The sequence below is a fragment of the Oncorhynchus mykiss genome, chromosome Y (genome assembly GCF_013265735.2).
Source record: "Oncorhynchus mykiss isolate Arlee chromosome Y, USDA_OmykA_1.1, whole genome shotgun sequence".
NCBI classification, from domain to species: domain Eukaryota; kingdom Metazoa; phylum Chordata; class Actinopteri; order Salmoniformes; family Salmonidae; genus Oncorhynchus; species Oncorhynchus mykiss.
Window position 1 is genome coordinate 32900520 of NC_048593.1, and position 25300 is coordinate 32925819.

Here is a 25300-nt window from a genome sequence, read left to right on the forward strand (position 1 = left end):
TGTCAGAATTCCTTTCTGCAGGTGAGAGCTTACGGGAAAAGAATGCACATGGGTGGACCTTCTGATCAGAGAGGGAATGTTGAGACAGAACATCACCTACCCCGGTGTCAGAGGCTTCCACCTCCACAATGAACTGGAGTTCTGGGTCGGGCTGAGTGAGGACCGGGTGGAAGTGAAGTGACGCTTGAGATCCAGGAATGCTGCCTCTCCCTCAGGGGTCCAGTGGAACGGATTGGAGGTGGAGGTGAGAGTGGTTAGAGGTGCTGCCAGACAGCTGTAGTTGTGAATGAAACGTCTGTAAAAATTTGCAAACCCCAAGAAACGGTGTAGCTGCTTCAAGTTGGAGGGAGCAGGCCACTCTGTGACTGCCATGACCTTGGCGTCGTCCATACGTAACTGTCCCTGTACAATAATATAACCCAGGAAAGACACAGAGGCAGCATGGAACTCACATTTTTCAACTTTAACAAAAAGCTTATTCTCCAACAGCCATTGAAGAACTTGGCAAAATTGTTGCTGGTGAGCCTCAGGGTCTTTGGAAAAAAAATCAGGATGTCATCTAAATAGACAAAAACGAAGCATCCAATCACATCCCTCAGCACATCATTGACTAGATTCTGGAAAACAGCAGGGGTGTTAGTAAGACAACAAGGCATGACCAAATACTCAAAGTGACCAAGTGGTGTGTTGAACGCTGTCTTCCTCTTGTCACCCTCTCTGATGCGGACAATATGGTAGGCATTCCGGAGCTTGAGTTTGGCACCATGGAGGGGGGGAAAAGCAGTGCTGATGAGTGGCAAGGGGTACTTGTTCTTTACTGTGATATTATGCAGCCCACGGAAGTCTATGCACGGCCTCAGTGACCCATCCTTCTTCACAAAGAAAAACCCAGCACCCACCGGGGAGGAAGAAGGCTTGATAAGTCCTGTAGCCAGAGAATTGTGGATATACCTCTCCATAGCCTCCTTCTCAGGGTGAGAGAGGTTAAATAACCGGCTACAGGGGAGAGAGCTCCAGGCTGGAGGTCAATGGTGCAGACGCACAGCCGATGAGGCGGCAGTGACAGGGCGTGGTGCTTGCTGAACACAGGAGCTAGATCGTGATACTCGGGAGGAACTGATGACAGGTCCGGAGGTTCTGGAATGAACTGGGGCACAGACAAGGCAGGGGCCAGGCAGAATTTAGACAATTAGAGTGACAAAATGAGCCTTTCCGGCGGTCCTATCAGTCTGTGGGTTGTATTTTTAACCATGGATGGCCAAGAACCAGGGGAGAGTGAGGACGATTATGTGGAAACTGATTTTTTCCTGGTGGTTTTCAGAGAGAAGCAGGATGACACGGACGGTTCTCTCACAGACACAGGCAAGGAGTTGTCCGTTGAGAGCATTGGCATCGGGGTGTGAATTGACTGGGACGGTGTCCAGGCCCAACTGAGTAATAACATCGCGCTCCAGGAAGCCCTCGTCGGCGCCCGACTTGATGAGAGCAGACAGAGGAAAAGCCTGGCTCTGCCACACAAGGTTTCCTTCAAACAGGGGTCTGAGGGAAGATTGGCAGGCGATTTGGCTCAACTGTATATCCCCCACTGCTGCTGAGCATCCTCTTTTGCTGGACGAAGGGAACAAGTGGATACAAAGTGACCAACCTGGCCACAGTATAGGCAGCTCTTAACGCTAATTTGCAGCTGCCTCTCCTCTGGGGTCGAAGACTTTCTTCATCTCCTCTGTGAAGCTGGAGTAGGAGAAGCAGGTGGGGGACATATAAGGATTTATAAGGTTCTAGTTTATTGTCTTTAATATTTTATTATTTGTAATGTATTCTACATAACTGAGATAACATCGGGCAAGGCAAAGAAATGCATGCACATGCTTTTACGCTGTATGTTAAAGGACAATTGACTTCTTTACTTCTTTCTAGCTATATGCGAAAAGAGATATTTGGTCCTGATTCCCCAGTTTGAATGAGAAAGTGAAGCAAAGGTTGATAAGGTGAAATGTTATTGCATTTTTTTTTAAATGGAAGCCATTCTTCACTTTACAAAAAACATCTGAAAAGTTGTACATGAAAATGTAATGATAATTGCAAAAAAACGACCTCTTGGATTATTGCTGAACTATGCTTTCCCAGGTGGCTAAAATCTCTTGATTAATGTCTCGGTGCTGAACTAAGGTTGTTATACTATTTTAACAAGAGGGTCTACTTATAATTTTGTATTCACTCGCTCGCCTCACTTTTCAAAGGATGAAATCCATTAAACATTTTATACTTTTTTAAATAAAATGAATATAAATTATACTGATCTGTTGAATAATGAACAGATTAATAACACATCAACCACAAATGATACTGAAGTGATATTAAGATTTAATACAAATATGCTCCAAATACAAATTAACATCAGATAAACAGTTATTGCAATATGATTATAATGAGGGTAAAACACATGTAGTGCTGAGATTGAAAAACATAAAAAATTAAATAAATCTATTAAAGGATTTTAAAAAGTTATACAAGGATAATCTGCGATTACTGCAAAGGACTTATTGTCCTTGTAGCAAGCATACATTTCTCACACACTTGCACATTCTGAATAGATAAGTTACTTTAAAAAAAGACCAAGTTCTAATCATTCTAATGCTTAAATGTTTGTTGTTGTTGAAAAGGTAGAAATGAAAACGTTACAGGAAAGAGGAGAGGGTTTGAACGAGCCAGTTGGGAACTGGTTTAGAGATCTGTTGATTCTCTGTCTACAGCTCAACTCTCTCACTAAGCTACTCCTCTAAGAGCTTTATTCAATCATGTATCGCTGAAGTAAAAGCTAATGCACAATATACAGTGCATTCAGAAAGTATTCAGACCCCTTGACTTTTCCCACATTTTTTTTACGTTACAGCCTTATTCTAAAATGGACTAAATATGTTTTTTCCCTCTTCAATCTATACACAATACCCCATAATGACAAAGTGAAAACATGTTTTTAAAAACAGTGCATGTCAGAGCAAAAACCAAGTCATGAGGTTGAAGGAATTGTCCGGTGAGCTCCGAGACAGGATTGTGTCGAGGCACAGATCTGGTGAAGGGTACCCAAAAATGTCTGCAGCATTGAAGGTACCAAAGAACACAGTGGCCTCTATCATTCTCAAATAGAAGAAGTTTGGTACCACCAAGACTCTTCCTAGAGCTGGCCGCCTGGCCAAACTGAGCAATCGGGGGAGAAGGGCCTTGGTCAGGGATGTGGCCAAGAACCCGATAGTCACTCTGACAGAGCTGCAGAATTCCTCTGTGGAGATGGGAGAACCTTCCAGAAGGACAACCATTACTGCAGCACTCCACCAATCAGGTCTTTATGGTAGAGTGGCCAAATGGAAGCCATTTATCAGTAAAAGGAACATGCACCTAAAGGACTCTCAGACCATGAGAAACAAGCTTCTCTGGTCTGATGAAACCAAGATTGAACTCTTTGGCCTGAAGGCCAAGTGTCACGTCTGGAGGAAACCTGATACTATCCCTACAGTGAAGCATGGTGATGGCAACATCATGCTGTGGGCATGACTGTTTTTCAGTGACAGGGACTGGGAGACTAATCAGCATTGAGGGAAAGATGAACAGAGCAAAGTACAGAAAGATCCTTGATGAAAACCTGCTCCAGAGCACTCAGGACCTCGGACTGGGGCTAAGATTCACCTTCCAACAGGACAACTACCCTAAGCATATAGCCAAGACAACACAGGAGTAAACTTGAACCCGATCAAACATCTCTGGAGAGACCTGAAAATAGCTGTGCAGTCGATACTCCTCATCCAACCTGACAGAGCTTGAGAGGATCTGCAAAGACGAATGGGAGAAACTCCCCAAATACAGGTGTGCCAAACTTATAGCGTCATACCCAAGAAGACTGTAATTGCTGCTAAAGGTGCTAGAACAAAGTACTTAGAAGAAAGCCCAGAAAATTGTCAGAGACTCCAGTCACCCAAGTTATAGACTGTTTTCTCTGCTACCGCACGGCAAGCGGTCCTGGAGTGCCAAGTCTAGGACCAAAAGGCTCCTCAATAGCTTCTACCCCCAAGCCATTAGTCTGCTGAACAATTCATAAAAATCACCTCCAGACAATTTACATTGACACCCCCCTTGTACAATGCTGCTACTCGCTGTTTCTTTTTTACCTATGCATAGTCACTTCGCCCCCACCTTCATGTACAGATTACTTCAACTAGCCTGTACCCCTGCACACTGACTTGGTACTGGAGCCCCCTGTATATAGCCTCATTATTGTTATTCTTATTGTTACTTTTTATTATTACTTTTTCTTTTAGCCTACTTGGTAAATATTTTGTTCTTCTTGAACTGCACTGTTGGTTAAGGTAAGTAAGCATTTCACGGTAAAGTCTACACTTGTTGTATTCGGTGCATGTGGCAAATCAAGTTTGATTTGATTTGAGTAAAAGGTCTGAATACTTATGTAAATGTTATATTTCAGTTTTTTATTTTTAATACATTTGCAAAAATGCCTAAAGACCTGTTTTTGCCTTGTCATTATGGGGTATTGTGTGTAGACTGATGGGGGGGAAAAAACGATTGAATCCAATTTAGAATAAGAATGTAACGTAACAAAATGTTGAAAAAGTCAAGGGGTCTGAATACTTTCCGGATGCACTGTAAATTCTATTCAATCATGTATCACTGAAGTAAGCGCTAATGCGCAAAAAAACAACATTTTAAAGCAACTAGCCTGTACCCCTGCACACTGACTTGGTACTGGAGCCCCCTGTATATAGCCTCATTATTGTTATTCTTATTGTTCGCGGAGATGGCATTCACGGTAGATGCTGCATATGTGGTGCTCAATCGCAAATTACCTTTGAATATATATTGCGCATTAGCGCTGAACTTCAGCTATACAGATTGAATCAAGCCCTAATTCTTCCAAGGTAGAGTACGGGCCTTTTCAATATTGTCAGACAGTAGGAATCTGGCCTGGACACCAGGAGACATTGTCCTACCAAACTGGTATACATAAGCATCATAGTCTGGTATGTCAGACGGAATTTCCTTGGAGAATTTAATGGTCCATTGCCACATATTTGCATCATACTTCGTGTTGGCTTTATTTTCATCTGAGTAGAAACCAACCCAGGAGTTGTAAAACTTACTCTTCCAGTCAGAGAAGGACTTCTTGATGTACAGGCGAGCACTGGCCTTGTTGTCTTTAACGAAGAGCTGCAGAAGGGCATCATAACCGTTTATATCAACAGGAGACTTACTATCAGCAGGTCTCTGTATTTCCCAGGGTAGAGTACGGGCCATTTCATTGTGATCCAGTATGAATCTAGCCTGGACACCAGGAGACATGGCTAAAGAAGACTGGTATACATAAGCATCATAGTCTGGTATGTCAGACGGAATTTCCTTGGAGAATTTAATGGTCCATTGCCACATATTTTTATCATACTTCGTGTTGGCTTTATTTTCATCTGAGTAGAAACCAACCCAGGAGTAGTAAAACTTACTCTTCCAGTCAGAGAAGGACTTCTTGATGTACAGGCGAGCGCAGGCATAGCCTTCTCTAACAAATAGTTGCAGACTGGCGTCGTAACCGTTTATATTAACATTTATATTGGCAGGTCTCTGTATTTCCCAGTCTGAGGTACGGGCTTTTTCTCCAGCTTTTCTCCAGAGTATGAATCTAGCATGGACGCCAGGAGATATGGCCATACTAGACTGATACACATACACATCATACTCTGGTATGTCCGAGCGGGTTTCCTTGGAGAAATACACAGCCCACTGCCACGTATAACACGTAGAGGTGCCTGTGTTTCCATTGGAGTAGAAACCAACCCAGGAGCTCTTAAACACATCCATCCAGTTAGTGAAAGAGTTCCTGACGTACAGGCGAGCGCTGGCCTTGCCATCTTTAACGTAGAGCTGCAGACTGGCGTCATAACCTCTTATGCCAACAGGAATCTCCCTGTTGGTGTCGTGAAACTCAAGACCTCTCCAGATCTCCCCGGGAGTTTTTGTCCCCCAATTGGTTTTGCTCTTGTGAAGCCTGACCTGCAGGCCGTGATTTAGAGCTGCATTTGTGTTGAAGTTCCCAGAGGCCTCGATTATCTTGGTGTAGTCTAGCTGGATCTCACTGTCCTTGTTCTGATAAAGCACCACAAACACATCCGGGTTCAAGTGCCTCTTAGGGATGTCATCCCAGCTGATCCTAGCTGTCCCTTTACATGTGGTCTTTACCTCCAGCTTCATCTTCAAATCATCACACTCTTCCTTACTCTCTGAACGTCGACGGCGTTGCTTGGTATTAGAATAGCATTTGCTATAAGATGTTTTCAAATTCTTAAAAATTTTGAAAAACAATGCTAATCTCTGCAAGGGATCTTCTATTTGATTTGTTGGGCCTATTTGTATGCCGTATTGGTTTTGGATATCAGTTGCTGAGAGGGTCTGGAACGTCTGGATCTCTCTCAGGAGGTTGGGGGTGATGCGGTAGGTGTTATCTGGGTCGTATTCAGAACCTCTCCCCCAGTTGGGTGGATAGTGCTGAGTGAGGTAGACCTGATCCACTGTGATGAACATCGTTGTATGATTCCATATGGCATGGAGGATGAGCCTCTGTCTGTTATTCTTTAACTTCTCTGCAATATGTGTTGAAATGAGAAATTCTTTAGTGACATATTCTGGGAGATCCAGAGCGTTTTTCATATTTAGATTTCCTAGGGTGTAGTAGTTTCCAATGTTATTTAAAAGTGGAGGTAACACCCTTTCTATGTTTTTATAATAATGAGAACCATAGTCTCCTCTGGTTGGATCAAAATTGAATGTCATGATGTTGTTGTTGTCTATGTGGTTGATTTGGCTGGCGAGCCAGTAGAGCAACCTGAGCTGAGATGTGGAGAGGGGATGGACAGGAAAGTCCTTTAGATCTTGGATTGAGTTGAGGGTTCTACTAGGGTAGACGATATTCAGGGCAAGGAACAACAAGAGAGACCAGATGAGGATTCCTCTCTCCATGGTGACACCTGCGGAAAAGAACAACAATAAGTAAAGTCAAGGGTTAAAAGTGTCACTGTGGCTGAAAATGTTAACTGTTGAAGTTTCATTTTTTTGCATTGGAAATTACTTTGAAGATAGTGAAGAATATTTTGAAGATAAATACACAACACGGAGGACGAGAGGAAATAGTGTTTTTTCTGTAATAGGGGGATGAATGATCAATGGCTCAGAGACATGGGAGAAATGTGTCTATAATTTGAGTCTGAAATAGGATACTTGTTATTTGGCCATTGGCCCAGTTTTATTGCAAGGAATTCTAATTGGTCAACCACAGACTAGGGCTGGGTTATAAAACTATTTTAGGCCTTGATGTTATAATGCAACTTGACTACACTGAACCTTTCTGAAGGGAAGGTAATGTGGCAAATTAGACAACTGCAGGGCTCTTCAGTTCAGAACCATGCTATTTGGACTACAAAGAAAAATGTATGTGGAACTATGGATATGGAACCAGTGTGCTTGACAGGTGTTGCTCCACCTTGCACAAAACAATATCCCATTAGCAAGAAAGCTACGGCCGCTACCAAAGTAGTGGAAGCTCCTAATATCATCATACAAAGTGGCACTTCATGTAATCCAGTTACTCTGATGCTTCCTCCAGATACCACATTACTTGAACACAACTGTTGTGAGTTGGTTTTGGATCATCTCTCTGATGGGTTTAATAAGAGTCATCCGTTGGAAAACCCTGAGTTTATCTTATACACAGATGGTTCAAGCATTGTGGAGGGGGGTGTGAGGAAGACAGGCTGGGCAGTTACTACAATGGACAATGTGATAGGGACTTAGATTTCAGAAAAGCAGATGTATACTTTACGAGTGACACAATGCTTAACTATTGCATACAACTCTCTAATGCAGTAGGGGAAGCAGACATCCCAATGGATACATGTCACTCATTGCAAGGTTGTCCATTTGACTAGCCATTGTCCATTTTGTCCATTGTCCATTTTGATTGGGGGCCAATCTTGGGCGAAGAAGCATAGTAATGATCAGAACCTGATAAGCTTCTATGTTGTACATCGCAGTCATCATATTAGGGATATCTAGGTGAAATGTCTAACGTTTTCCTGAAAATCAGGGCATGCTTACTTAGGGAAATCTATGTGAAATATCAATTTCTCATGAAACCAGGACATGTTACTTTCACTTTTCTGTTTCCTTCGTTACAGGTTATAAGAATCTACAGTCTGAAGCTGAAGCAATATTCCTTGACCCAAGGACTGTACATGAAATGATACAAGATTATCAGTGAAGTGTTCATTAGAGAAGTCCTTATCAACCAGTAGAATGGAAGAAGAATTCCTCACTACTAATTCCTCACTACCGGCAGACTGTCAAAATGTCTGTCAAACTGTCAAAATTTATCACACAAAGACATGAGGGGAAACAGAGGAATAAATACATGCAGTGTGATTGGGGAATGAAAACCAGGTGTGCTGGGAACAAGACAAAACAAATGGATAATTTAAAAATGGAGCGAAGATTTTATTTTATTTTATTTTTTTATTTCACCTTTATTTAACCAGGTAGGCTAGTTGAGAACAAGTTCTCATTTGCAACTGCGACCTGGCCAAGATAAGGCATAGCAGTGTGAACAGACAACACAGAGTTACACATGGAGTAAACAATTAACAAGTCAATAACACAGTAGAAAAAAGGGGAGTCTATATATACATTGTGTGCAAAAGGCATGAGAAGGTAGGCAAATAATTACAATTATGCAGATTAACACTGGAGTGATAAATGATCAGATGGTTATGTAAAGGTAGAGATAGAGATATTGGTGTGCAAAAGAGCAGAAAAATAAATAAATAAAAACAGTATGGGGATGAGGTAGGTGAAAATGGGTGGGCTATTTACCAATAGACTATGTACAGCTGCAGCGATCGGTTAGCTGCTCAGATAGCAGATGTTTGAAGTTGGTGAGGGAGATAAAAGTCTCCAACTTCAGCGATTTTTTCAATTCGTTCCAATCACAGGCAGCAGAGAACTGGAACGAAAGGCGGCCAAATGAGGTGTTGGCTTTAGGGATGATCAGTGAGATACACCTGCTGGAGCGCGTGCTACGGATGGGTGTTGCCATCATAACCAGTGAACTGAGATAAGGCGGAGCTTTACCTAGCATGGACTTGTAGATGACCTGGAGCCAGTGGGTCTGGCGACGAATATGTAGCGAGGGCCAGCCGACTAGAGCATACAAGTCGCAGTGGTGGGTGGTATAAGGTGCTTTAGTGACAAAACGGATGGCACTGTGATAAACTGCATCCAGTTTGCTGAGTAGAGTGTTGGAAGCAATTTTGTAGATGACATCGCCGAAGTCGAGGATCGGTAGGATAGTCAGTTTTACTAGGGTAAGTTTGGCGGCGTGAGTGAAGGAGGCTTTGTTGCGGAATAGAAAGCCGACTCTTGATTTGATTTTCGATTGGAGATGTTTGATATGGGTCTGGAAGGAGAGTTTAGAGTCTAGCCAGACACCTAGGTACTTATAGATGTCCACATATTCAAGGTCGGAACCATCCAGGGTGGTGATGCTGGTCAGGCGTGCGGGTGCAGGCAGCGAACGGTTGAAAAGCATGCATTTGGTTTTACTAGCGTTTAAGAGCAGTTGGAGGCCACGGAAGGAGTGTTGTATGGCATTGAAGCTCGTTTGGAGGTTAGATAGCACAGTGTCCAAGGACGGGCCGGAAGTATGTAGAATGGTGTCGTCTGCGTAGAGGTGGATCAGGGAATCGCCCGCAGCAAGAGCAACATCATTGATATATACAGAGAAAAGAGTCGGCCCGAGGATTGAACCCTGTGGCACCCCCATAGAGACTGCCAGAGGACCGGACAGCATGCCCTCCGATTTGACACACTGAACTCTGTCTGCAAAGTAATTGGTGAACCAGGCAAGGCAGTCATCCGAAAAACCGAGGCTACTGAGTCTGCCGATAAGAATACGGTGATTGACAGAGTCGAAAGCCTTGGCAAGGTCTATGAAGACGGCTGCACAGTACTGTCTTTTATCGATGGCGGTTATGATATCGTTTAGTACCTTGAGCGTGGCTGAGGTACACCCGTGACCGGCTCGGAAACCAGATTGCACAGCGGAGAAGGTACGGTGGGATTCAAGATGGTCAGTGATCTGTTTGTTGACTTGGCTTTCGAAGACCTTAGATAGGCAGGGCAGGATGGATATTGGTCTGTAACAGTTTGGGTCCAGGGTGTCGCCCCCTTTGAAGAGGGGGATGACTGCGGCAGCTTTCCAATCCTTGGGGATCTCAGACGATATGAAAGAGAGGTTGAACAGGCTGGTAATAGGGGTTGCGACAATGGCGGCGGATAGTTTCAGGAATAGAGGGTCCAGATTGTCAAGCCCAGCTGATTTGTACGGGTCCAGGTTTTGCAGCTCTTTCAGAACATCTGCTATCTGGATTTGGGTAAAGGAGAACCTGGAGAGGCTTGGGCGAGTAGCTGCGGGGGGGGGGGAGCTGTTGGACGAGGTTGGAGTAGCCAGGCGGAAGGCATGGCCAGCCGTTGAGAAATGCTTGTTGAAGTTTTCGATAATCATGGATTTATCGGTGGTGACCGTGTTACCTAGCCTCAGTGCAGTGGGCAGCTGGGAGGAGGTGCTCTTGTTCTCCATGGACTTCACAGTGTCCCAGAACTTTTTGGAGTTGGAGCTACAGGATGCAAACTTCTGCCTGAAGAAGTTGGCTTTAGCTTTCCTGACTGACTGTGTGTATTGGTTCCTGACTTCCCTGAACAGTTGCATATCGCGGGGACTGTTCGATGTTAGTGCAGTCCGCCACAGGATGTTTTTGTGCTGGTCGAGGGCAGTCAGGTCTGGAGTGAACCAGGGGCTATATCTGTTCTTAGTTCTGCATTTTTTGAACGGAGCATGCTTATCTAAAATGGTGAGGAAGTTACTTTTAAAGAAAGACCAGGCATCCTCAACTGACGGGATGAGGTCAATGTCCTTCCAGGATACCCGGGCCAGGTCGATTAGAAAGGCCTGCTCACAGAAGTGTTTTAGGGAGCGTTTGACAGTGATGAGGGGTGGTCGTTTGACTGCGGCTCCATAGCGGATACAGGCAATGAGGCAGTGATCGCTGAGATCCTGGTTGAAGACAGCGGAGGTGTATTTGGAGGGCCAGTTGGTCAGGATGACGTCAATGAGGGTGCCCTTGTTTACAGAGTTAGGGTTGTACCTGGTGGGTTCCTTGATGATTTGAGTGAGATTGAGGGCATCTAGCTTAGATTGTAGGACTGCCGGGGTGTTAAGCATATCCCAGTTTAGGTCACCTAACAGAACAAACTCTGAAGCTAGATGGGGGGCGATCAATTCACAAATGGTGTCCAGGGCACAGCTGGGAGCTGAGGGGGGTCGGTAGCAGGCGGCAACAGTGAGAGACTTATTTCTGGAGAGAGTAATTTTCAAAATTAGTAGTTCGAACTGTTTGGGTATGGACCTGGAAAGTATGACATTACTTTGCAGGCTATCTCTGCAGTAGACTGCAACTCCTCCTCCTTTGGCAGTTCTATCTTGACGGAAGATGTTATAGTTGGGTATGGAAATCTCAGAATTTTTGGTGGCCTTCCTGAGCCAGGATTCAGACACGGCAAGGACATCAGGGTTAGCAGAGTGTGCTAGAGCAGTGAGTAAGACAAACTTAGGGAGGAGGCTTCTGATGTTGACATGCATGAAACCAAGGCTTTTTCGATCACAGAAGTCAACAAATGAGGGTGCCTGGGGACATGCAGGGCCTGGGTTTACCTCCACATCACCCGCGGAACAGAGAAGGAGTAGTATGAGGGTGCGGCTGAAGGCTATCAAAACTGGTCGCCTAGGGCGTTGGGGACAGAGAATAAGAGGAGCAGGTTTCTGGGCATGGTAGAATATATTCAGGGCATAATGCGCAAACAGGGGTATGGTGGGGTGCGGGTACAGCGGAGGTAAGCCCAGGCACTGGGTGATGATGAGAGAGGTTGTATCTCTGGACATGCTGGTTGTAATGGGTGAGGTCACCGCATGTGTGGGGGGTGGGACAAAGGAGGTAACAGGGGTATAAAGAGTGGAACTAGGGGCTCCATTGTAAACTAAAACAATGATAACTAACCTGCACAACAGTATACAAGGCATATTGACATTTGAGAAAGACATACAGCGAGGCATACAGTAATCACAGGTGTTGAATTGGGAGAGCTAGCTAAAACAGTAGGTGAGACAACAGCTAATCAGCTAGCACAACAACAGCAGGTAGAATGGCGATTGATTAGGCAGAGAGGGTCGGATTAACTACACACAGAGCCTAAGTGCGGCTGGGGCCGACAGATAAAACATAAACAGGCAGAATGGATTACCGTGATTAATGGACAGTCCAGCATGCATCAGCTATGTAGCCAAGTGATCAAGTGTCCAAGGGGCAGCGGTGGATGGGGCAGGGAAGCTGGACTGGCGAGTGTTATCCAGGTTAGAAAACTAACAATGACCAAATAGCTTGTAGCCAGTTAGCTGGTTAGCTTCTGGAGGTTCTTGAGTGTGTTCTAAAAATGTAAAGATAATAGCGGTTCCGTATCACATTGGGTGAGGCAGGTTACCGGAAGGTATAAACAAATTAAAAATCGAAAAGGGATAGAAAGTAAATATGGGTTCAGTGAGTGTTTGGGACGCGGCGATTCAGACGGTTAGCAGGCCTGTGCTAACAAGCTAACAGTTAGTAGACGGTGCTAAACACGGTAGCAGTTAGCGGACCGGGCTAAACAAGCTAGCAGTTAGCAGGCCGAATTTGCAAGCAAGGAGATAGCAAGGGCTAGAGAGTTAGCCTTTGGGGACGTCGCGATGGGGGTATCTGTTTATTCCTCTTCATGCAGTGACATCGATGGACCGGTCGTGGGTCTGGATATTGTAGCCCAGGAGCTCAAAATGTTCCGTTTGCGATGGGAATCCGGGGATGAAAAATAAAATAAAATAATAAATAGGTCCGTTATGCTCTGGTTAGAGTCGCGTTGTTCGAACTGGCGAGAGCTTTCCGAGCTAAAGGTTAGCTGATGACCGGTTAGCTGAAGACCGCTAGCAATGTTTTGCTGAAGCTGGTAGTTCGTTGGCTAGCTTCAGTTGAGGGGTTCCAAGGTCCGAAGTAAATATAAATACTTTAGGAAAAATAGCTACGTTGGGTGAGGCGGGTTGCAGGAGAGTATTTAGAAGAAGTTGAGGTTCAGCAAAAAGTTTTAAAGATATGTGAAAAAAAAAAAAAAAAAACGAAAACAAACGATATATACAGGGGACACAACACGACAATACGTCCTACTGCTACGCCATCTTGGATGGGGGAAGATGGCTAGAAAGCTGGTGACGTTGACCGCCGAACGTCGCCCAAACAAGGAGAGGACCTGACTTCGGCGAAAGTCGTGACAGGAAGGTGTTTCATGTGAATTATTTTATGCTTACTTGCTAATGTTTTCTATACTGTCTATTTTTATATGTTTTTTATTGTTTTCTAAAAATACATTTTAAGTATATTTCTTTTTTAAAAGGTCTAGGGGGGAGAGTAGGAATATTTTGAAGATAAACACACAACGCTGAGGACGAGAGGTTAATACAGTACTAAAGGTCAATAGAGTACTAATGATCAATGGAAATAGTGTTTTTTCTGTAATAGGGGATGAATGATCAATGGGTCAGAGACATGGGAGGAGTTTGTCTATATATTGAGTCTGAAATAGGAAACTTGTTATTTGGCCATTGGCCCAGTTTTATTGCAAGGTATTCTAATTGGTCAACCACAGGCTAGGGCTGGGTTATAAAATTACATCCTGTCCCTTTGTTCTGTGGAGAGAATCACTGAGGACAGGGGAGCATGAACATCTACCTCCCTGCATGATTTGTTCTCTTTGAATAAACCTATTTTCCACCCCCTGATTTGCTTTGGAGTCTGTGTTATTGAAGAATAACATCAACTGCTAACACTACTGTAGTCTGTTGCTATTACATTAACAATGAGGACTGTGTGCACCCGATCTCCATGGGCTTACGTGAGTATGCGACCAAAAATGTGACCAATAAACTTTGATTTGACATTATGAATATTGAAACAGTGAGAAATGATGAGACAGATATCATTACTCATGTATGTTGTTGAAGATTGAGGGAGATTGACAGGCAACTTTGACAGGCAACTTTGGACAAAGACCACAGACCAGAGAATAGTTTCATGCCATTTGACTTTAGCACATATGCTTAAGCGTTACTCTGGACCCTGATCTCTCTTTTTTACAAACATATCAATCATATCCTGGAGATATCAGGAATCCTCTAGGTATAGAGGACTCCTAGAAGGGCTGTTTCCATTAATCACAGCTTCCAGATGGTGATTGTCATACACTGAGTGTACAAGACATAAAAACCTGCTCTTTCCATGACAAACTGACATGGGGAAAGCTATGATCCCTTGTTGATGTCACTTGTTAAATCAACTTCAATCAGTGTAGATGAAGGGGAGGAAACAGGTTAAAGAATTTTAAAGCCTTGAGACAATTGAGACACGGATTGTGTATGAGTGCCATTCAGAGGGTGAACGGGAATGATAACATATTTAAGTGCCTTTGAACGGGGTATGGTAGTGGGTGCTAGGCACACCGGTTTGTGTCAATAATTGCAACGCTGCTGGGTTCTTCACGCTCAGTTTCCCATGTGTATCAAGAATGGTCCATGACCCAAAGGACATCCAGCCATCTGGACACAACTGTGGGAAACATTGGAGTCAACATGGGCCAGCATCCCTGTGGAACGCTTTCAACACCTTGTAGAGTCCATGCCCCCAACTATTTGCTATTTTTATTGAAAACAATTACAATAAGGTACTTAATTGTTACTCAGATATAATTTGAGATAAAAATGGCTTCATTGGACCGATAAAACCTATTTACATGCATTTAATATATATATTGGTAGTCGGTAACCACTGCTGAAATTGTTAATGCTCATAGATAAATGAATAACAAATATATATATATATATATATATATATATATGTATATATATGTTTGTTATTAATGTATCTATGAGCATTAACAATTTCAGCAGTGGTTACCAACCCTGTTCCTGGAGAGCTACCATCCTGTCGGTTTTCACTCCAACCCCAGTTCTAACTAACCTGGTTCAGTTTACCAACCAGCTAATTATTAGAATCAGGTGTGCTAGATTAGGGTTGTAGTGAAAACCTACAGGAGGGTGTTTCTCCAGGAACAGGGTCGGAGTTAAAACCTACAGGAGGGTAGCTCTCCAGGAACAGGGTTGGAGTTAAAACCTACAGGAGGGTAAGCTCTCCAGGAACAGGGTTGGAGTTAAAACCTACTGGAGGGTAGCTCTCCAGGAACAGGGTTGGAGTTAAAACCTACAGGGGGGTAGCTCTCCAGGAACAGGGTTGGAGTTAAATCCTACAGGAGGGTAGCTCTCCAGGAACAGGGTTTTAGTCCCTGACCTACAGCATATAGTACATATACAGTACATCTACATAAAACACAGGTAAAATACAGGCAGAATACAGGTACAATACAGGTAGGTAGGTTACCATGAAACTCTTACCTTATTTAAGTCAGAAGCCAGATATCAAATGAGGTGACCAGCTAGTGAGTCTCTATATATATTGTACTCTACAGAGGACGGTATTGCCTCGGCTGGCCACTCCCTCCAGTGAAAGTGAAAGGGGTTTGTTGAAGTAAACATTGGGTCATCTGAGGGGATCAAAACAAGGCAAATGTGATTGTGCCAATAGGAATGTCTCATAACTCAGAACCTCTGGTAGCAAAAACAAAAACTGCTGGAAATGTTTTGTAATGAAGTTTTAATGATATAGTTAATATTTCAACACATACAAGAGATTTATATTTAAATGAAATAGTAAAATTATATGATTAAATAGTAACTTTCATAAACTTAAAAAAAAATTGAAAACCAGATGTTTTAGGCTTAGTTATAGTGAAACGTCAATTCTGGTCTTCATTTTGACAGTTCCTTGCAAAAGTGATATAATTTGTTAAGTAGTAAATCTATCTCTTTTAGCCCGGTTAAACTGAAATCGTGATGTTGAAGGTGCCTCTACATCATCTCAAGGGAGGGCTTCAGTACACTCCCTTCTAGATGTGCTGGGTGGTACCAACTCAAGGCTTACTATAAAATCAGGTGACAGCACGCCTTATTTCAACTTGGTCTCAGAGCATTTCATATGATTCTGTATGTAAATCCGAGACATGCCATTTAGTGTGATACGTTTATTATGGTATGTATTAATATGTGGATGTCCATCACTCATTTTGTATATGTTACGAATTCCAATTTGTATAATATGTAACAAATTTGCAAACATACACATTTGCAAAATTCTGCCTAGGTGGCTAATGTTAGCTAGCTGGCTAAAGTTAGCTAGGCTAGGGTTTTGGGTTTGGGGTTAGGGTTAAGGTTAGGGTTAAGTTTAGTAGTTAGGTTAAAGGGTTAAGGTTAGGGTAAAGGTTAGCTAAAAAGGTTATGGTTTGGGTTAGGGGAAGAGTTAGCTAAAATTGTTAGGGGAAGAGTTAGTTAACATGCTAAGTAGTTGCAAAATAGCTAAAAAGTTGTTTAAACATTACTATTTAGCTAAAGTTGTCTATGATGAGATTTTAACTCACAACCTTTAGGTTGCTAGATGTTCGCGCATCCACCCTGACCAACCACCCTACTTTAGTTTTTGCCTTAAGGGTGCCCGAGTGGCGCAGCAGTCTAAGGCAATACATCTCAGTGCTAGAGGCATCACTATAGACACCCTGGTTCGAATCCAGGCTGTATCACAACCAGCTGTGACTGGGAGTCCCATAGGGTGGTGCAAAATTAGCCCAGTGTTGTCCGAGTTTGTCAGGTGTAGGTCGTTGTAAATGAGAATTTGTTCTTAACTGACTTGCATAGTTAAATTTAAAAGTCCCTTAAATTTAAAAGTAAACTTATCAAATGTTCTTAACTGACTTGCCTAGTTACATTTAAAAGTAACCATACCAAATGTAATATATCATACTAATTTGAGAGTCCCGGATTACATTTTTCATGTTACGCCTAGTCTATGAGACCAGGCAGTTTCTTTGGGAATGGTCTTGCTAAGTGCAGTGTGACAATATATTTGTATGATGCTTCCTAGACTAAGCTACTGACATTACACACAATTCAAACAGCGGTAGGCACATTTCCACATATGCCCAAATTCAATGTTTTTGCTTTGTTTCATATACATCCAGTTTCACTAAGAAGAAAATAAACATGTAGGCTATGAAGATTATACGTTCATATTCATAGCTACTTCCATCGTAAAAATAAAATAAATAAATTACAGCGGTCTTGTCAATTCGTTGTAGTTTTTCCAAAACTCTATGACTGATTTGTGGCGCAATCTGCTAAAAAAGTTGTCACATAGTTCAATTGTTGTGTGTTCTAATTCTACGTGAGGCAGATATCAGTGAGAATGCTATTCGTCAATAAGCTAAGGACCCTGGGACTAAACACCTCCCTCTGCAACTGGAGTTGCAGTGGAGCAGGTTGAGAGCTTCAAGTTCCTTGGTGTCCACATCACCAACAAACTAACATAGTCCAAGCACACCAAGACATTCGTGAAGAGGGTACGACAAAACCTATTCCCCCTCAGGAGACTGAAAAATTTGGCATGAGTCCTCAGATCTTCAAAAGGTTCTACAGCTGCATTCTCGAAAAAATTGTCAAAGACTGTAGCCACCTTAGTCATAGATTCTTCTCTCTGCTACCACACGGCAAGCAGTACCGGAGCGCCAAGTCTAGGTCCAAGAGGATTTTAAACAGCTTCTACCCCCAAGCCATAAGACTCCTGAACATCTAATCAAATGGCTTCCCAGACTATTTGCATTGCCCCCCCTCTCTCCCTCTCTTTTACACTGCTGCTACTCTCTGTTGTTATCATCTATGCATAGTCACTTTAATAACTCTACCTACATGTACATATTACCTCAACTAACCGGTGCCCCCGCACATTGACTCTGTACCGGTACCCCCCTGTATATAGTCTCGCTATTCTTATTTTACTGTTGCTCTTTAATTACTTTTATTTCTTATTCTTATCCGTATTTTTTGAACTGCATTGTTGGTTAGGGGCTCGTAAGTAAGCATTTCACTGTAAGTTCTACACGCATTTGACTAATAACATTTTATCTGATTTGATGTCAGGAATTCTTCACTTTAGCACTGAGAGCGAAAAGTCCTGAGCTGACACCCAGTATGAATCTGGCCTGGTCACAAGGAGACCAGAGTGGTACATACAGCTCATATTCTGTTGTCTATGGTCTGTAGCCTGTGGTGTTGGCTGAAAAAGTTACCCCTAACTGTAACCCTGTAGAATTATTGTTTACAAGGGAAACACATTTTTGACAAACTCAAATATCCGGTGCTAAGAAAACAGGAGGCAGCTGGAAATGTTTAGGTAAGCTTCCAGTACTGGAGAGTGAAAGTAAAAGTGGGTTTCTGAAGTAAACACTGACTCATACAGAGAGTAAACTCCCTGACAATGGTCTAGGCCAGCCCAGGAAAAAGCATGTTTTCCCGTAACTTTAGATAAAAAAAAATGTTAACCTTTATTTACTCTTTTCCAGATTAACCCTCTATAGCACCACAATACATATCAAAATACAATTTACACATTAAACTACACATTCATATACACATTAAAATACACATTATTATACACAACAATACATCAAAAGCTAAACACAATCATAAAAACAGACACATTCTTCAGTAAAAATGTCTCCTGACATCCGCCTGAAATGCCCTAGAGCAGTGGTCACCAACCAGTCGATGGGTGACCTCCAAGGCATTCCTAGTCGATCACCAACATTTCTGTAAAAAAACAATGATAAAGCCTTTTGTTCCTATTTTTGACGATAGGTGCACTTAATTCATCAGCCCTAGTGCCGGGAAGGCAAAGTATTCCCATTTTGAACCATTTCATGTGTCTGAAGGTAGAACTCCGCTGACCCGGCAGGCCCAGAGCAAATCAAGTGCATCTATAGGCCTACTGCTGGCCAATCAGAAAGCTCAGCTCACCGTGTCTGCACAGTTTCCTCGAGCAACAGACTGTAAAAAGAGACCTCGAACGCACAGCAAAGTTGATACTGTGAGAATTCAAAACTTTTAAAACCATGACTAGAGAGACTCAACAAATACAGCAAAGAGCTGTTGTTTGTATGATTAAGTTCATGTTTAAGTTGGTATTCAGCACTTTAAACACTTTTATAAGCAATACAATAAATGTTCTCCCTACCTCCACTCACGCTACTGACAGCACTGCAACTGCAATGAATGTCTATAGCAAAGTGTTCTGATAAGCTTGCGTTGTTATTATTAGCGGCTTGTGTCTTTTTTTAATAACAAGGAATATTTCACTTTCTCTGGTCATAGGAGTTACAACATGACTTGGTGCATGAGGCAGAAATAATGCAGTGCAACTTGAGTTTTGCCATCAGCTGGAAGACTGTCCCCTTTTCTCAGCAGAGGGAGGGAGAGGGGAGGGACGGTGGGTTGGGTGAGAGGCAGCCTCACCACTGCTCCCTCCCTCAAACTGACCATCAGATGTAAACCATCAGTCCAGTAAAAAAACAAAAAACAAATGTATTATGCTCACTCAGCTGGGACTCACAATATTACAACAAATGATCTATTACCAGTGCGATCATAAACCAATTAATAAAATATGAATTATTTCAAAATGGTTTGAGAAGAACAACATTGTCATGGCAATTCAAGCATAGCCAATGTGCAGTGATACTGTTTTGGGCATATAGCCCAAAGGTACTTTTTAAATTTAAGGTACTTTTTAAATTTAAAAGTAACCATACCAAATGTAATATATCATACTAATTTGAGAGTCCCGGATTACATTTTTCATGTTACGCCTAGTCTATGAGACCAGGCAGCTTATTTGGGAATGGTCTTGCTAAGTGCAGTGTGACAATATATTTGTATGATGCTTCCTAGACTAAGCTACTGACATTACACACAATTCAAACAGCGGTAGGCACATTTCCACATATGCCCAAATTCAATGTTTTTGCTTTGTTTCATATACATCCAGTTTCACTAAGAAGAAAATAAACATGTAGGCTATGAAGATTATACGTTCATATTCATAGCTACTTCCATCGTAAAAATAAAATAAATAAATTACAGCGGTCTTGTCAATTCGTTGTAGTTTTTCCAAAACTCTATGACTGATTTGTGGCACAATCTGCTAAAAAAGTTGTCACATAGTTCAATTGTTGTGTGTTCTAATTCTACGTGAGGCAGATATCATTTTATTTATTTACAATATATATCCCGTTCCCACACACCTCTAATTTTGAAAAGTGAAAGCATACCTGTGAGGAGTTGCCCTGGTACAAGACCAATCTCTGAGTTAAATAGACCATTGGGAAAAAAACGACAGCGTAAATACTGCAATGTGGGTTGTGTTGAATTGAGCGCCTGATCTTCATTTTCAAGACGATCTTCACATCGTCGGATGTGGCAGGGATTGCAAACCATTACAGACTACAAAGGGAAGCACAGCCAAGTGCTGCCCAGTGACACGGGCCTACCAGACGAGCTAAACTACTTCTATGCTCGTTTCGAGGCAAATAACACTGAAACATGCATGAGAGTACCAGCTGTTCCAGGATACTGTGTGATCACGCTCTCCGCCGCGGTTGTGAGAAAGACCTTTAAACAGGTCAACATTCAGAAGGCCGCAGGGAGAGACAGATTACCAAGACGTGTACTGCGAGCATGCGCTGACCAACTGGCAAGTGACTTGTCTGACATTTTCAACCACTCCCTGTCCGAGTCTGTAATACCAACATGTTTTAAGCAGACCACCATAGTGCCTGTGCCCAAGAACACTAAGGTAATCTGCCTAAATGACTACCGACCCGTAGCACTCACATCTGTAGCCATGAAGTGCTTTGAAAGGCTTGTCATGGCTCACATCAACACCATTATCCCAACAGATCCACAGATGATGCAATCTCTATTGCACTCCACACGGCCCTTTCCCACCTGGACAAAAGGAACACCTATGTGAGAATGCTATTCGTCAATAAGCTAAGGACCCTGGGACTAAACACCTCCCGCAGGTTGAGAACTTCAAGTTCCTTGGTGTCCACATCACCAACAAACTAACATAGTCCAAGCACACCAAGACAGTTGTGAAGAGGGTACGACAAAACCTATTCCCCCTCAGGAGACTGAAAAGATTTGGCATGAGTCCTCAGATCTTCAAAAGGTTCTACAGCTGCATTTTCGAAAAAATTGTCAAAGACTGTAGCCACCTTAGTCATAGATTCTTCTCTCTGCTACCACACGGCAAGCGGTACCGGAGCGCCAAGTCTAGGTCCAAGAGGATTTTAAACAGCTTCTACCCCAAGCCATAAGACTCCTGAACATCTAATCAAATGGCTTCCCAGACTATTTGCATTGCCCACCCTCTCTCCCTCTCTTTTACACTGCTGCTACTCTCTGTTGTTATCATCTATGCATAGTCACTTTAATAACTCTACCTACATGTACATATTACCTCAACTAACCGGTGCCCCTGCACATTGACTCTGTACCGGTACCCCCCTGTATATAGTCTCGCTATTCTTATTTTACTGTTGCTCTTTAATTACTTGTTACTTTTATTTCTTATTCTTATCCGTTTTTTTTGAACTGCATTGTTGGTTAGGGGCTCGTAAGTAAGCATTTCACTGTAAGGTCTACACGCATTTGACTAATAACATTTGATCTGATTTGATGTCAGGAATTCTTCACTTTAGCACTGAGAGTGAACTGTCCTGACCTGTATTTCCTCTGGTATGTATGCTTAGAGAGAAATTGTTGGGATTAGGTACAACTACATTTACCCAACCCCAAAAATAATATTTATGTGTAATACCCACCCACAACTTTTCACCTGAATGCATATTTTAAAGGGTTGGGGGCAAAGGCTGTAATTGGGGTTGAGAGTTACCCTTTAAAATTAAATAGAAAATATGTTGCTTATTTTCCTCATAGCAAGTGTAGCAGATGGGGATTTGTGGATTGGACCCTTTTCAGTAGCTTGACTGGTTAGAACACTTCAGGAGGGCGGTTACATGTGTTTGCAAGGCAGAGGTCCCTAGTTTGAGTCTGTATGAGCTGGGACGGGAGAAAGATGTATGGCTAAGCAAGCAGCATGATGTCCGTTACATAATGATAATATTTAATTGGATTAATGTGGTGCTTTTCAACCTAGCTGCCCAAAGCACTTAACATAGTAAGGAGGGAACTAATGTCCCATCTGAAAGATAGCATCCTATGAAAGGCAATGTCCCCATCACAACCATGGGTTCTCCTTAGACCAGAGAAAACAGTGCCACCTACTGGCCTTTGAAAATCACTTTAATTTCCAGCAGCATCAGGCTTCAGAGGCATGCCAGCAGTGGGATGCATGGTGGTATGCTGCTGGCGACGTGAGGCCTGGCCAGGTCACCAGGAGATATGGTCCCTCATTGACACCCAGTATGAATCTGGCCTGGTTACCAGGAGATAGGGTCTCTCACTGACACCCAGTATGAATCTGGCCTGGTCAACCGGAGGTACGCTCCCTCACTGACTCCCAGAATGAATCACCAGGAGATAGGGTCTCTCACTGACACCCAGTATGAATCTGGCCTGGTTACCAGGAGATACGGTCCCTCACTGACACCCAGTATGAATCTGGCCTGGTCACCAGGAGATACGGTCCCTCACTGACACCCAGTATGAATCTGGCCTGGTTACCAGGAGATAGGGTCTCTCACTGACACCCAGTATGAATCTGGCCTGGTCACCAGGAGATACGGTCCCTCACTGACTCCCAGAATGAATCACCAGGAGATAGGGTCTCTCACTGACACCCAGTATGAATCTGGCCTGGTTACCAGGAGATACGGTCCCTCACTGACACCCAGTATGAATCTGGCCTGGTCACCAGGAGATACGGTCCCTCACTGACACCCAGTATGAATCTGGCCTGGTTACCAGGAGATAGGGTCTCTCACTGACACCCAGTATGAATCTGGCCTGGTCACCAGGAGATATGGCCCCTCACTGACACCCAGTATGAATCTGGCCTGGTGACAAGGAGATATGGCCCTTCACTGACACCCAGTATGAATCTGGTCCTTGTCACAAGGAGTTATGGCCCCTCACTGACACCCAGTATGAATCTGGCCTGGTCACAAGGAGATATGGCCCCTCACTGACACCCAGTATGAATCTGGCATGTACACAAGGAAATATGGCCCCTCACTGACACCCAGTATGAATCTGGCCTGGTCACAAGGAGATATGGCCCCTCACTGACACCCATTATGAATCTGGCCTGGTCACCAGGAGATATGGCCCCTCACTGACACCCATTATGAATCTGGCCTGGTCACCAGGATATATGGCCCCTCACTGACACCCAGTATGAATCTGGCCTGGTCACAAGGAGACCAGAGTGGTACATACAGCTCATATTCTGTTGTCTATGGTCTGTAGCCTGTGGTGTTGGCTGAAAAAGTTACCCCTAACTGTAACCCTGTAGAATTATTGTTTGCAAGGGAAACACATTTTTGACAAACTCAAATATCCGGTGCTAAGAAAACAGGAGGCAGCTGGAAATGTTTAGGTAAGCTTCCAGTACTGGAGAGTGAAAGTAAAAGTGGGTTTCTGAAGTAAACACTGACTCATACAGAGAGTAAACTCCCTGCCAATGGTCTAGGCCAGCCCAGGAAAAAGCATGTTTTCCCGTAACTTTAGATAAAAAAAAATGTTAACCTTTATTTACTCTTTTCCAGATTAACCCTCTATAGCACCACAATACATATCAAAATACAATTTACACATTAAACTACACATTCATATACACATTAAAATACACATTATTATACACAACAATACATCAAAAGTTAAACACAATCATAAAAACAGACACATTCTTCAGTAAAAATGTCTCCTGACATCCGCCTGAAATGCCCTAGAGCAGTGGTCACCAACCAGTCGATGGGTGACCTCCAAGGCATTCCTAGTCGATCACCAACATTTCTGTAAAAAAAACAATGATAAAGCCTTTTGTTCCTATTTTTGACGATAGGTGCACTTAATTCATCAGCCCTAGCGCCGGGAAGGCAAAGTATTCCCATTTTGAACCATTTCATGTGTCTGAAGGTAGAACTCCGCTGACCCGGCAGGCCCAGAGCAAATCAAGTGCATCTATAGGCCTACTGCTGGCCAATCAGAAAGCTCAGCTCACCATGTCTGCACAGTTTCCTCGAGCAAAAGACTGTAAAAAAGAGACCTCGAACGCACAGCAAAGTTGATACTGTGAGAATTCAAAACTTTTAAAACCATGACTAGAGAGACTCAACAAATACAGCAAAGAGCTATTGTTTGTATGATTAAGTTCATGTTTAAGTTGGTATTCAGCACTTTAAACACTTTTATAAGAAAGACGATACATGTTCTCCCTACCTCCACTCACGCTACTGACAGCACTGCAACTGCAATGAATGTCTATAGCAAAGTGTTCTGATAAGCTTGCGTTGTTATTATTAGCGGCTTGTGTCTTTTTTTAATAACAAGGAATATTTCACTTTCTCTGGTCATAGGAGTTACAACATGACTTGGTGCATGAGGCAGAAATAATGCAGTGCAACTTGAGTTTTGCCATCAGCTGGAAGACTGTCCCCTTTTCTCAGCAGAGGGAGGGAGAGGGGAGGGACGGTGGGTTGGGTGAGAGGCAGCCTCACCACTGCTCCCTCCCTCAAACTGACCATCAGATGTAAACCATCAGTCCAGTAAAAAAACAAAAAACAAATGTATTATGCTCACTCAGCTGGGACTCACAATATTACAACAAATGATCTATTACCAGTGCGATCATAAACCAATTAATAAAATATGAATTATTTCAAAATGGTTTGAGAAGAACAACATTGTCATGGCAATTCAAGCATAGCCAATATGCAGTGATACTGTTTTGGGCATTTAGCTTACTGCACAAGCCTCTACATAACTTTATTTTAACAGGAATTTCTGCAATTTCTGTCTGTTTTGGTGGGATGGAGTTTTGGCCTGCCTGGAGATGACATCAGTGAATAGCGAACAGGCACCAAACAAAACGAAACTGACAGAAACAGGGAGGGACTACCTGAACATGTCCAATAAGAAATGCTCATTTTTGTTTCCCGT

At 43.0% G+C, this 25300-nt stretch overlaps 1 protein-coding gene across 1 annotated transcript; it reads right to left on the reverse strand.

Annotated features, from left to right (window-relative positions):
• Window positions 1-4567: 4567 nt before the first annotated feature.
• LOC118945341 lies at window positions 4568-15705 on the reverse strand. The gene is made up of 2 exons (XM_036968186.1): window positions 15629-15705; window positions 4568-7025 (listed from the first exon to the last, which is right to left on the reverse strand). The coding sequence occupies exon 2, from the start codon at window positions 7015-7017 to the stop codon at window positions 4915-4917; it is 2103 nt and encodes a 700-aa protein (XP_036824081.1). The 5' UTR covers window positions 7018-7025; window positions 15629-15705; the 3' UTR covers window positions 4568-4914.
• Window positions 15706-25300: the final 9595 nt, after the last annotated feature.